Raw genomic sequence first — 14,115 nt, forward strand, 5'->3', positions numbered from 1 at the left:
ATATGCATGTCCGGTCTGGCATTCGCAACTTTCAAATGAGCTTAGTGACAAAATCGAGTCGGTCCAAAAGCGTTCGCTCAGGATCATTTACAAAGAAGGCAAAATTCCATACTCCTTCCTTCTTAAAGCTGCACGCATTACCACCTTAAAAGAAAGGAGGGAAAAACTTTGCCTACTTTTCGCTAAATCAGTCATTTCCAATCCCCGTACTGAGGACTTAATCCCTGATTTTCACAATCCCATTAGACTCCGACCCCCCGGTCAGCCTCCTTAGCAATCCCAACTTACTCTCCGATCCATGCTGTTACAGAAAGGTTTCGTTAAAAGTTTTATACCTTTTTTTCTGGAACACCTTACTAACAATTCGTGATTATGTACTTGCCAAATTCCCCTTTTCCTCTATGGCCGTTTTTATTCTTTTTTGATTTACTGCAATGTTTTTGTAATTTAAGTGTTAAGTTTACTGATTTGCCCTTTATCTTTGATGATTTTGCTTTTTTAATTCCTTTTAATTTTAAGTGTTTGACTTAATGTATTGTTTTGAATTTTTTTTTTTCTTAGCTTTTACTGCCATATAAAGCGAATTCGGCTCTATAGAGCTTGTGATAGTCTTTTGAAAATAAATATTATCTTATCTTGTCTTACCTAAGTCAAGATCCACGAATTTTTTTCGTGATTCTGTGATAAAGTTAGATGTGTTAATGAAGGTGATATATAAACAAGCCAAGAAGTGTATAATTATAATTGACAACATGTTACTAGTTTCTGGCGTTCTGTGAAAGAACAAAAAAAAATAACTAACGATATCCCACTGAGAATGCCCACAATAAATAGTTCCTTTACTCTGTATAGTTAAGATAGAACCACAAGATTGATTTCTCTCTTTTCACCAATAGTGTCTTCTAGAGAGATATTCTAAATTAAATTAAGTCAAAATCAAGATTCACGAAATTGTTTCCAGCAATTAATAAACTGATTTTGTGATAAAGCCTGATGTGCAAATGAAGATAACATGGACATATGCCAAAAAGTATATAATTATAAATGACGAAATAATAACAAAAATAACAAACTAACCCGGACCTTCTGTCCAGTTCTAGCTACAAAAAATTGCAACTTTTATAAATTTGCTTCTTTTTTTACTATAAAGGATATTCTAAAAAACGATAAAAAACAAAACAAAAAAAAGGTAAAAAAAAAGTAAACGATGTTCATATGCGCAAATTGCTTCTGAATAAAATATTAAGGATTATTGGTAAAAAAAAAGGCATGTGAATAAGTGAATTGGATTTCATTTTTCAACTCTGTAAAACTAAAAGATTATATTTTAATATTAGTTTCACTTCTCCCACCAACATTAACTGCTAAAGAGATAATCTAACTTTAACCTTCTGACCATTCTACCTCTCTCTCTCTCTCTCTCTCTCTCTCTCTCTCTCTCTCTCTCTCTCTCCTCCCGCTTCTCTATCTCTCTATCTATCTCTCTCTCCTCCCGCTTTTCTCTCTCTCTCTATCTATCTATCTGTCACTCTCACTCAGTGAAAGCTTAGTATTTCCAACAAAATGGAAGATAAGACATACCCTTCTAGTAAAAGATTGGAAACATCATTTAGTTTATGATTGAATTATATCTCTCTCAACATTCTACAGCCTTCCATTCTGTATGATGAGATTGGATAAGAAATTCATTATGCATGCAAGGCACATCACTCTTTACTTGCTATATGCTCATGCAGTCTATGAAGTCTACAAATTTAGAATTACCTTTTGATTAGTGAACCTTAAAACAAGCTTCTGGCCAACTCCATAGGATCCAAATAACACTGAATTTTCTCCTGTATTCGCCACTCAGGCAGGAGTAGTTCCTGCATAGATTCCTCTAATTCCTTGCTTTTGTTTGTTTTTTCTAATATATATCTTTTCAACTTAACAATTTTAATATTTACCTTTGAATACAATTGCTCCACAGAATATTTAATTTTGCATAACTCTTTAATTGTTCTTGCAAATAGGACTTACAAGATCTATAAATTCGAGATTACCTTTTGATTGGTGAACTTCAAAACGAGCTTCTGGCAAACTCCATAAAATCCAAATAGTACCGAATTTTCTGCTATATTTGCCACTAAGGCAGGAGTAGTTCCTGCATAGAGTCCTCTAATTCCTTCTTTTCTGAATGTTTCAACAAAACAAGACACCATATTTTTGTGAATATCTGGGAAAGTCTGCATTTTAACTTTAACTGTATCAAGAGACTGCCCAACATACACATTAGCTATTCCACCTAAAAGAGAGAATACTTCTTCATATTTGTGCTTTTTTTAAAGTTATATTTCAACTTAGAACATTTATTTTAAGCTTGATTCTACAGGAGTCTAATAGCATCTTAATCAGAGTCTAATAGTTTAATTAATTAAATTGAACTTAGATGTTCCTTGTGTATTTATTCATTTGAAGACATTTCATACAAAAACAGGAAAAGATGGAACATAAATAGAAGAACAAGAAAAGACATCAAATGCAAAGCAAACAGTTAAAGGCACAGTAAAGACTTTGTCAAAATTCAGGTTCAGTGGCCTGACTGCAGACGGTTCAACTTCAATAAGCAAATATAGACAAAACACTCAAAAATAAGCAAAAACTATGATAAATTACTGGGTTATCAATGATCAGGTAGGGTTCTGGATTTTTAATCGAATTTTATGCACAAAAACAAAGAGGGCGCAAATGCTGAGTAAAGAAAAACAAGATAGGAATTGCCAATTCAAGGGGGAAGCAAATAATATATTCTGCAAAGCAGAAGATCTTGTTTGATTTTTAAGAAACTCAATACTTTTCACCATTTAATACAAAGGGTGAACAACACAGACTGGAATGAACTGTAACTGAAAAAGATGGTAAACGTCGTTAAACAATAATGACTAAGCGACATATTTGTGAATTGCAGACAGTATCTCTAACTGAAAGTAAGTTGGCTGAGAGTCTTTTTGGGCAATTTAATAAAAAAGTGAACAGAAAACTGTTTGGATACCAAACTGAAAATAATACATAAGTTTCAAATAAGACTACTCACAATAAAAACTACCTGTTTTACCTAAATATATAGGGTTAACTCAAGTAAGCAATGCCAAGCATATGGAGCTACTTTCCTTCAAAAAAACAGCTCAATAATCGACTTAGGTAAAGAAAACCTCTTTATTTTTACCTTAACTGTGTCAAGCAGAGGTACCATGTACAAACTAGCTACTACACTTAGCAGAGGAATATTTCTTTCTTTGTGTTTCTTTTTTTTTCTAAGATCATTGACCTTCAGCTATACTCCTACAGAAGTCAAATCACACTTTATTAAGACAGAATAAAAGAATCACCTGATAAAACACCTCAATTCTATGCCTATTAATCAATCAATTGTATTAATTAATTAATTCTATTAATTAATTAATTCAAGAAAATTAATTCTATGCCTATTGCTGTAACTACCTATTGTCTAGTATTATATCTTAAAATGTAACCTATGTTGAAAGGAGCCAAAATTAACAACATTAAAATTAGCTGGGAGTCAGATTACACTTCATGAATTTGATTTTATTTATTTGTAATATGACAAAAGTTAAATTATATTTGAGCGAAGTTTACAATAAAATTTGCTGATGGTCTTCCATACCTCAAAATCAAATCTATGCCATTACTACCTGGTAACTATTGCAAACCCATGATTGTTTTAAAACATAACCTATGTTGATAACTTCGAAGACCACACTACCTTTCCAGGTTGTTGTTCTGATAGTGGGCTAGAATAAACTAACTATCTATCTATAGGGGGAGGGAGGTTAGGATGTCACCACAAAGAGGTCTTGGAGTATTCACGCGAAGTTGTTTTTCAAAAAGTCTGTATGAACAAACTTGAAGTAACAAGCAAATTGTGCCAATAATAACCGAAACTCTAAAAAACAGAATGTTTTTAAGTAGTTTATTCATCAAAACTACTTCTATTTTATCCTGATTCCAAATATGTAGCATTCATAACATTTAAAGGTTTCAACCTTAAGTTGTTACCATAAGTATATTAACATACTTTATGAAAAAGAGTTCCCCTCTTATTCTCCCAAAATTGATCCCATTATTAGCTTCTGGAAGTTCAAGGGCGCTCTGGTCGAATTGTTAAGCCACTGACTACTGGAATACCAAATCTTATGTTTTTAGTGTCATGTGGGTATGTATATCCATTTTTGCCATGAGAGGCAATCATATCAAACCAGAGAAAGTGGAATGTCCTTTTTAATAACTAAAAATGACAAAAGAGTCATTCGAGTGATCTGTCATTGCCAAAAATTCGTCATTGCCCAATGGTAGCTTCAGGAGAAGGTTGCAACCCTATTCTACAATCCAAAATTTCAAAGGATTAGTCCTGTCATATAGAAGGATTCATGAATAAACTGTCAGAGGAAGTTAAGAGCTTTATATAATTTTGGCCTTGGATCTTGGAGTATGGGTGCATCAAGCCACAAAAGGCAATTGAGGGGAGGAATATTTGCAAACCATCCCTATTGGTCCATTAAAGACAAATAGAAACTTTAATTTCCAGTCAAATAAGCCACCTATCCAGTTTCTAAGAGCAACCCTAGTATACAAGCTGCAAAGAAAAAAAATAAGGAAAGATATTGTTCTTTACTTAGTCAATTGCTACTGCATTAAGTGAATGGAGGGTAACCAGCCTCTCCCCTGCGCTTTTTTCTGTCCTCCCTTTAATGATAGCATATCAAAATTTTAAGATTTGTTATTGGGAAAAGGAGGTATGTTTGACCCTGGGTCATTAAAAAAAATCGAAGGGTATTAAGTTTCAAAGAGTGTTGAACTAAATCAGACACACTATGTCCATGCAGGTTGTCAAAAGGGCATATCAGCAATATCTCAGGAACATCTTATAGAATTAAGCTAAAACTTTTAAAGCCACTACTACTGCTACTAATACTATTAAACAAAATCAAAAAAGTTTAAGAGCATCTGGGTTATCAAAATTGCATAGATGCAATATCTCAGGAATGGCTACGGAAAGCTGGAACTCTTAAGGCTACTACAACTGCTATTACTGCTGCTGTACTACTACTACTGCTGTTGAATTAAATCAAAAGATTAGAAGTGCATCAAGGTTATCAAAATGGCATGATAAAAAATCTCAGGAACATTGGAATTTCCAGGAAAAACTGGCACCATTAGCATCAAGATTGTCTTAAGGACATCTGCGTAATGTTCCAGGAGCAGCTAAGGGCATTACATTGGAACTTTCAGGGCATGTTGCTGGGGATGTTGATATAAATTGAAAGATGGTATGTGTGTCCAGGGTTCTTAAAATGATATATTTGCAATATTTCAGGAACAGCTAAGGGTAAAGTTGAAACTTTCAGGCATATTCAATTAATAGAAATAAATTATATGCATCTGGGTTTTCAAATGGGCATATCTGCATTATCCCTGGAATGGCATAGGGCATTAAGATGAACCTTTCAAAGAGAGTTGTGGGGGTTATAAAACTAAAACAAGACAGTATAATATCCAAATTGTCAAAAAAGGATGCCGATGCTACATCCCAGAAAAAGCTAAGGATATTCCGTTGGAACTTTTGGGGCATGTTGATCTAAATCATAAAACACTATGTACATCCAAGTTTGTCAAAAAGGTGTATCTGAGATATCTCAAGAACAGCTAAGGGTATTAAGCTGAATATTTTGGGACATGTTGAACTAAATGAAAAAACCACTATATGCACCCAAGGGTGTATCTGTAATATCTCAGGAACAGCTTAGAGAATTAAAATGAAACTTCCAAGACATGCTGAGGAGGATGGTCAGGTGATACTTGTCTATATTCAAAATTACATGGCATTTGGAGATTGCCCCATATTTCTAGGTGCACAAAGATGTACATATATAACTCTCTCTGATCTTAGTCCTGCTTTATGCAGCAGAGACATGGTCCTTCAAACCCACCATCTTGGGCACAATAGATGCCTGCCAGACAAAAAAAAATGAGAGGCTCCTTACCCTTCCTCCCCGAATTTCATTCTCAACTCAAATTTCCCAGCAAAATCTTAGACGGTTTGGGCGTCTTGATAGAATGCCAGGAACAGCCAATGCTAGAATCCTATAAGACTTTGACCCACATCGCAGGGTTGGTTGTGTCCAGGAGTAGACTTCAGACAAGGTGGAAGGACAGTCTACAGAAGTTTCTAAACACTGCTGACATTGCTTCTGACAAGGCCCCCCTCATTGCAGCAGAGTAGTCTGCCTGGAGTAGCAAAGTTGCTATGCTATCTATGCCACATATCAACCAGCAGGAGCCGTAACTCTAAATAACTCTATATTCAAGATTGGAACACAATGGGGTAATGATTCCTTCAGTCCTGCAAAGCCTTAAAGATAATGCAGATTTTCAGCCCATTTATCTGAACAATATTCTAAGAATCTATCCATCCAAAAAACTACAGAATAACTATCATTCAAATATGTTGCAAAATTCGGTCAAAAATATAATTACTAAGCAAAAATTTTGATTCTTAAGGAGAGAAAACAAAAAAAGATTTCACAATATTTCTTTATTAATCAATGAAATAAAAACTAAGTTAACTAAAAACAAAAAGAATTTATTTAAAAAAAAACCTTTCTTCAAAGAAGTTTTCCAAAGGTAAGTAAAGAGCTCCATCAAAACAAAGATGAGCATAAATGAAGTCAAATAATAATCCAAGTGTAAAATTACCATAAAGTTTAAATGTACTTGCTGCAGGACTACATGCAGATGCCTCCCCTGGCATTTAGGTGATTCTGTGTGGTTGACATCTATTTGGTACAATCTTATTCTAGAATTTTAGCAAACCAAAGCCAGCAGCTCTTTCAATTTCTGGCAAACTTGAAATCCACCAATGGAATCAAGGTTGTTTTTGAATTACCCTCTAATTTTTCAATTGACAGCCAGGATGTCTGTACCAATCTGGCAAAACAGCAGCTAGAAACACTTATTTGACGATGTAGTCATTGGTCTTCCCAAGACAAGACCAAGCCATTGCATTCTTTTCTGTTTGAGAAGGGTCTAGGCATATTCCCCCCAGATAATTCCAGATGTTCATTAGAAGGGAAATTGGAAGTTATTTGCTGCTGTTAAAGTGTATGTACCAATACTTACAAATTGGTTGGTAGCTTATGGGTTTTTCAGTTTTCTGCTTGATAGTTGAAATATTAGATTGCAAGTAAAATTTTGGGCAAGATTTGATTATTTAATCAGAATTTTCAATGAAAAATAGTTTTTTTGCATGAGGTCTTCACATTGAAGGAATATTTAGTTGGATGTTGAACTAAATAAAAAAAAATTATGAGTACATTGATTTTCAAAAATGTGACAAAGCAATATTTCAAGAACAGCTTACATTATTAAGATCTTCAGTGGTAGGTTGTTGCAGATTTTGATATAGCCAGAAGGCACTATGTGTACACTATTAATACTAACGCTACATTTACTGTAACTAATGACACTAAAGTTATTATGGTAAAACTTTTAGGGGGAGTTTCCAATTAAACAAAAAATTGTATGCATGTAGATATTCAAAAGGGCATGTAATCAATAGTATCGGCAGCACTGCTCTATAATGGCTAGCAATGTCATTGAAACTTTTAAAGGAGCTAATTTAATTGGAAATTAAAAGTGGTAAGTTGTGGCAAATTTTGAACTAGCCAGAAGGCACTACGTGTACACTATTACTACCAACACTACATTTACTGTAACTAATGACAATAAGGTTACTATGGTGAAAATTTAGGGGGAGTTTCAATTAAACAAAAACTGTATGCATGCAGATATTTAAAAGAGCATATGAGTAATAGCATTGACAGCACTGCTCTATAATAGCTAGCAATATCATTGAAACTTTTAAATGAGCCAATTCAATTAGAAATTAAAAGTTCTAGTGCCCTCTTTAAAAGTCAAAAGTGACTGGAGGGCAAGCCTCCTCCCTAGCCCATTGATTTTCCAGACACATCCAATCCAAATTTTGAAACAGACACTTTGTTCAGCATAGTAAAACAGTCCAGTAACTATGTCTCTAAACTATGTCCAAAAGGCACTGGGTTTATGGTTGCCAATAAGACACCTCAGCAATGTCTCAAGAACAACTGGGGGTATTAAGTTGAAATTTCAGGGCTACTACTATTACTACTTCTGTTCTTAGAGTGTAAATAAATCAAAAGAGTGTAAGTGTATCCAGGTTGTCAAAGAGCATAGATTGAATTTTTTGGGTAATTGTATTAAACTTGTTTCTCATATCAACTTGAGGAGGAGTAAAACTAAATTAAACTTAATACCAAAATCAATTCTTAAGCTTTGCTCTTTTGATAATATGCATACACTTAGTGTCCTTCAGTTTAGTTCAAATTTCCCCTCAATATCGTAAATGTAGTAACAATAGTACTGGTACCATTAGAAGTGGTGGTAGCTGTAGTAGGAGTAGTGGTATACAAATATTTCCTTTTTGGACAACTGATCATATTTCTTATAATTTACTGAAAGTCCCAAATTAATGTATTAAGTCATTCCTGAGTTAAGCCTTTTTGACAACCCATGTATATATAATGTGTTTTAATTTACTTCAATGCTCCTCTCAACATTCTCTGAAAGGCTTGCCTGAACGCCCTTTGTCTCTCTGGAAAGTAAAGGTCAAAGGTAAACAATGAACAAATTGCCTAATTTACTGGCCTTGTCCTAGTGGCTGAGGGGGGTTGACATTCCCAAAGGTATAATTACTGGATCTGTATAAATATGACATTGATGTTTCTATCACCATAGAGGGGGAAAAGGCTAGGCAGGGCATCATGGGCCTTGCCAGGAAATTCTTGGGGAATGGTTGATAGCAACTACTACCAGGAGCTTTGTTTTTACTGATTTTTAATGGTAATTTTCCTCTTTTCCCATAAAAAATGTTTAAATATACTTAAACAAATTTACAATGTATTTAAACATCACAGAACACTACTGTGGAGGTCATGGTGGCTTCAGCCATATAGACAACCAAGTCATGCAGAACTTCCATCTACATGAACAATAAAACCCATCTCGGTCTGCCTGAATTTTTTTTTTTGTTAATATTATTATTAAGAACTCATTCAACAAAACTAGCACTCGTAAAAAAAAAAAAAAAAAAAAATGACCTGTGGTGGTGCAGTGGATTTGACCTTAGCTTGGTAATACGGGACCCAGAGATCGAATCACACTGCAGGAAATCACTGCAGGGCCGACGCAGGGACCATAGTAGTCAAGAAGCGTCGTTAATTCTTAAATAATAGCACTCATAAAATAGCATTCTTGAAAGCTTACTGTATTTTTTATTAATAAAAAAATAAAGATTAAATAAATAAATAAAAAGTGACTAAACAATCAAATATTTTCCAAAATTTTACTTACAATCAAATATTTGCATTCTCAGACAGAAAACTGAAACAGTGGGAAGCTACCAACCATTTACAAGTACTGGTACATATACTTTAACAGCAATAAGTGACTTTCAATTTCCCTCCTAATGAGCACTTAACATTATAGAGGGGGAATATAGGTTGGAATTTTCCAGGGGGAATACATTGTTGGTGGGGGGAGATGATGTTGACTCCTGTTTGACAATTGTGGCATTAGGCTCAATGTTACATCAGTGATGGTCAGAATGTGAGATTCCTTTGCAGTATGGAATCCTTAGGATTTTTTTTTGTAAACAACACTGGTCAAAGGCTTCCATATCATGGAGATGAATCCCCTTTTAGTTGCAAAATCTCAATTGTAAAGAAGAGAACAGACCTAACATGAGCCTTATAGACACAAATTTTGTCTTCATACTTATCTCCTGTCAGTTCAACAAATGGCAGGAAAGCTAAGAGAAGATGGCTTGGGCTTTGTTGATTCTGTTTTGTACGTCAAGGTCACATCCTCAACAAGAGCCTATTAATGAGTCAAGATAAATGAAGCTCTTGAGTTTTTCCAATTTTTATCCATAAGGCAAGAGCTGATAACCAAACTGTAAATTTAGGTCCATGACTATCTTCATACCCAGTAGCTAAGAGAAATATACTATTTTATTTAACATTACCTGGGTAGTTACTGGGTCAGCAGTAAAAGCATTAATGTTATCTGCACAGCCTAGGTCTGCAACATTAAAGCCTGGTTACATAATGACAAACAAAAACAAAAAAGAGGGTTAAAGTATAATGGGTCTGCATGCCTAATGTGTTAGGCTTAACTGTATATTTAGGTCCATGACTTCAGATTTGGCCATGTTGATCTTCATACCCAGTAGCTAAACGAAATATACCATTTTATTTACCATTACTTAGGAAGTTACTGGGTCAGCAGTAAAAGCATCAATGTTATCTGCACAGCCTAGGTCTGCAACATTAATGCCTAGTCACATAATGACAAACAAAAAGAAAACAGAGGGTTAAAGTATAATGGGTCTGCATGCCTAATGGGTTACAATTATTCTGTATATTTTGAATTGTTTTCTAACTTTAAACTGTCCAAATACTTTAACCCCACCCAAGTGTGCAAATATACAGCCCAAACTGTATATTTCCAATCTATTCTGTCACCTTTCTTTGTCTTGTCTAATGTTAAGCTGAAAGATACTAACAAAAAAAGTTTAGCAATGTGTCAATGGATGAACAACTTGAGTGGTCAGAGTTATATCATACAAGTACCGTATTTCCCTCTAAGGAGGAATGACTCCACATCAGGGTAAAACTTTACTTTCATCACAAGGTTTCGAAAATGCCTATTACTGTACATAGCAGGATTCTCATGATTGCAAATTGTTTCTTTGTCATTATTAGAGAAGCACATCCATTTTTTGGCTTTCTAAAATTGGGCAACGTGAATGAATAATGACATAAAAACAATGTGCAATCATTAGTATCCAGGCATATTGAGCAATTCAAAAAAATGAAAATTAAAAAAAAACTCACAAAAAACTAAAATATACTCCCTTCAAACTTTTAACACCACAGAAGCTTACCCTTGACTAACTGCAATTCTTGGGGAGAATAGCGTTGTAATGATGAAAGATCATAACCATAACAAACAACGCTTAAACAATCAGCAAAAAGTATGTCATAAACATCAACTAACAATTCAACCAATCAGCAATAAAAGTGATGTCAAAATCAACCAATCACAGACAACATAAACTTAATTTAGTACAGACAAGGTTAGGCTTCAAAAGCTCCCTTTTCTCCATTTTACTCTTTGAGGCTCCAGGCCAAATTATTAAATATAGACAGAATACAGACCTTGTCCTGCTGCCTGAGGGGCTCATATACTGACATGCTTTGCTTTATAGGTAATGTTACCTGTAAGCAAAATTGGACATTGGACTGCCTACCTTTATAAATAAATAAGACATTTCTTCAAATTAACCAAACATAAACATAATATTTAACTAATCGCTCTGATTTGCTGGTTCAAATTTTGTGACAGGCTGCAGAATATTGACTTGCCGCGCTTGAAGCTCTGCTTATTAACGTGCATGCCCATGCTTATAATTATTTGCTTGCTTATATATGTTCTTGTTGTAGGTGCTTGCTTGGGTTTCCATTAAACTAAACCAAAGATATTGCATGGTGTCAGAAGTGGGATAGTAAACATGGACAGCACACCACATCCGTCCTTGGACTGGTCATTGACAAACCTAAAATCGGCCTGGAAAAGGTTCAGACAACACTGTGAATTAATGTTCTCCAGACCACTGGAAGGCAAATCCCAGGCTGTCCAGTGTTCGTATCTATTGATATGGGTTGGTGATAAAGGAAGAGACATTTTCAGCATATGGACTCTTATAGCTGTCACAACATCTATAATTGCAATTGTTCAGAAACAGCTGGCTAGTTTAAACTTGAAAGTGAACCATCTTGGACATTAGCACTAGGGTGAAAACATAGTATTTCAGACACATGGTCTAAATTCTAAAAGTTCTAATTTTGGACATATGAATACATTGTTGGAAAGGTAAGAATCCAAATTGTTTGGTTATGAAGTTCTTTTTAAGATAATAGAAGAAAAAGTGCGGTAATTGAGCTTTTTATATAACAAAAGAAAAATTATCATGACTTACTCTCACAAACCAGTCCAGCAATATGAGAAATATCACTTATAATTACTTTCAGAAAAAATTTAAAATCAGTGCCATCATTAGACAAGACTTAACTGTTGTTCTAACAACAATCACATCTAATGAAACAAACTTTTGACTACTCATCTCAAGCTACACATTTTACTGCAAGGGTAAGTCACATTTGAGCATGTAATGTTTTCACCCACAGAACATATTAAAGCAGAATCAAGTCCCAACCTGCCTGGCTCTGATGCATTCCTCCATGATCTAGAATGTGCAACAAGACTGTCAGTAAGACCAGTAAGGCCAGCGGTTTCTGTGTGAGAGGTTGATTACCACAGGGTGAAAAAATGTGACTTACACTTGAAGTGTCAAGTGTAAGCCATGTTTTGTCACAAGTGAAGAGAAAGCACAATTTACTTATGTTCTATGTTAGAGAAAGATCTGGCTAGCAAAAGACTCTGCTAAAGAAGTTCTTATGTGCCTCAAAGAACATCTCAAAACAATTTCCCTTCATCTCTATAATGCACATCACCAGCACTATGAGCTCAGGAAAGTAAAGAAACACTAAGAGGGGCCAATCTTCACATGTTTTATCTACTACAGTAGTCTGAATGGGAGTCCAGCACATTGGTGCTGGTCAACACCAGATTGGTGTTGACCATTTTCATGCAGCACATCATTTCCAACCTAGCATTATACATCACTAGAGCAATGGTGCTGCCAGTCAGTACAAGAATTGGTGCACTTGTTCATCACACATCAGATTATGGGTGTCCTGGAACTAAGTCGTTTTCAGGAACAGCTCACAGTAAAGGTCCCATCAATGGTACTGGAGCTGAAGTAATGCAAAAGGTCTAGCTGAAGACTTTGCAAGGCCAAGTTATTGTTAACACTGCTGAACAGCTCTATAAAGCCTTGAAAACAGACAAGACTTCTATTATGGTCCTTTACCTTGCCAGTTTAGGACTTGAAGGTGTCTATTCATCTCTTGAATCCCCATGCTGGTCTACCATGAGGAAACAGCCAATTTTCAAAACGCACAAGATTCATTTTGCCACTCAATGCAGTAAGAAGACACTCCATGTGAAATTTCATTCTGTCTTCTCATCGATCTCATGAGATAGGCACTTCTATACAGTTTATGATACTGAACCATCAGAGACTGCAGTTGAAGGTCCAAGCAAACCCAAAATCACAAACACCAATGAAGAGAAGGATGACAGTGAAACTCCCCTCAAAGCACCAACTGGTGGATTTCAGCACAAGCATTTAATGATGGGTATGTTCATCACAATTGCTTATGAGGTGAAAGGGAAAAGAGGAAGTATGTATGGAAAAGTTTATGTTGGAATGATTGATGCACTTTGTCCACATTTTGTTGAAGTGATCTTCCTCAGAAAGGCTGGTGCTTCTCTGTGCTACTTCAGGTTTCATGCAAATGACCATGATGAAATTGGACTTTCTAGAGTGGTCAAGATTCTACCAGTCCTGTTATTGATGGCAAGTCTTTCAGTTACAGGTTTCCATGTCAAATAACTAGTGATGCTTGAAAGAAAGTGATAAGTACTCCTTTAGTTTTTGTCCCTATTTTTTTATAATCAAAGTTAAAAATAAATCAAATATTTAAATGTTTTTTCACAGTGCCAAAAATGCAAGTGCAAATCATGTGTGTAAGTAATGGTGCCAAATTCACTAAACACAGAATAAACTTTTCTCTGTAAATGATACAAAGATGAATTTTGTGTCTGAGACATCTGTAATGAAAATTGGTTGGTATAAGTGTTTGCTGGTAAAGATGGGTCACCAACAAGAAGAAGAATTCTCAATTGCAAATAATGTAATAAAAATAAAATCCTTCTGCTGTGGGTAAGTCATGTTTTTCTAACAGACTTTAAGAACAATCCAATTGAGCTTGGAGATGTATCAATATAGCAAATGAAAGCTTTTTTTTATTCATTTATTAATGTTTACACAGTCAC

The 14,115-nt window shown here is 34.9% G+C and overlaps 1 protein-coding gene across 3 annotated transcripts in view; it reads right to left on the minus strand.

Annotated features, from left to right (window-relative positions):
• Positions 1-14,115, minus strand: part of LOC136032283 (mitochondrial ornithine transporter 1-like) — a 49,335-nt gene that overhangs the window by 32,344 nt on the left and 2,876 nt on the right. For all 3 annotated transcript variants that reach the window (XM_065712550.1, XM_065712548.1, XM_065712549.1), the window contains exon 2: positions 2,043-2,284. In XM_065712550.1, coding sequence (XP_065568622.1) covers positions 2,043-2,231 — 189 coding nt within the window. In that variant the 5' untranslated portion in view covers positions 2,232-2,284. The remainder of the gene's footprint in view (positions 1-2,042; positions 2,285-14,115) is intronic.

This window comes from Artemia franciscana, chromosome 10 (assembly GCF_032884065.1).
Source record: "Artemia franciscana chromosome 10, ASM3288406v1, whole genome shotgun sequence".
NCBI classification, from domain to species: domain Eukaryota; kingdom Metazoa; phylum Arthropoda; class Branchiopoda; order Anostraca; family Artemiidae; genus Artemia; species Artemia franciscana.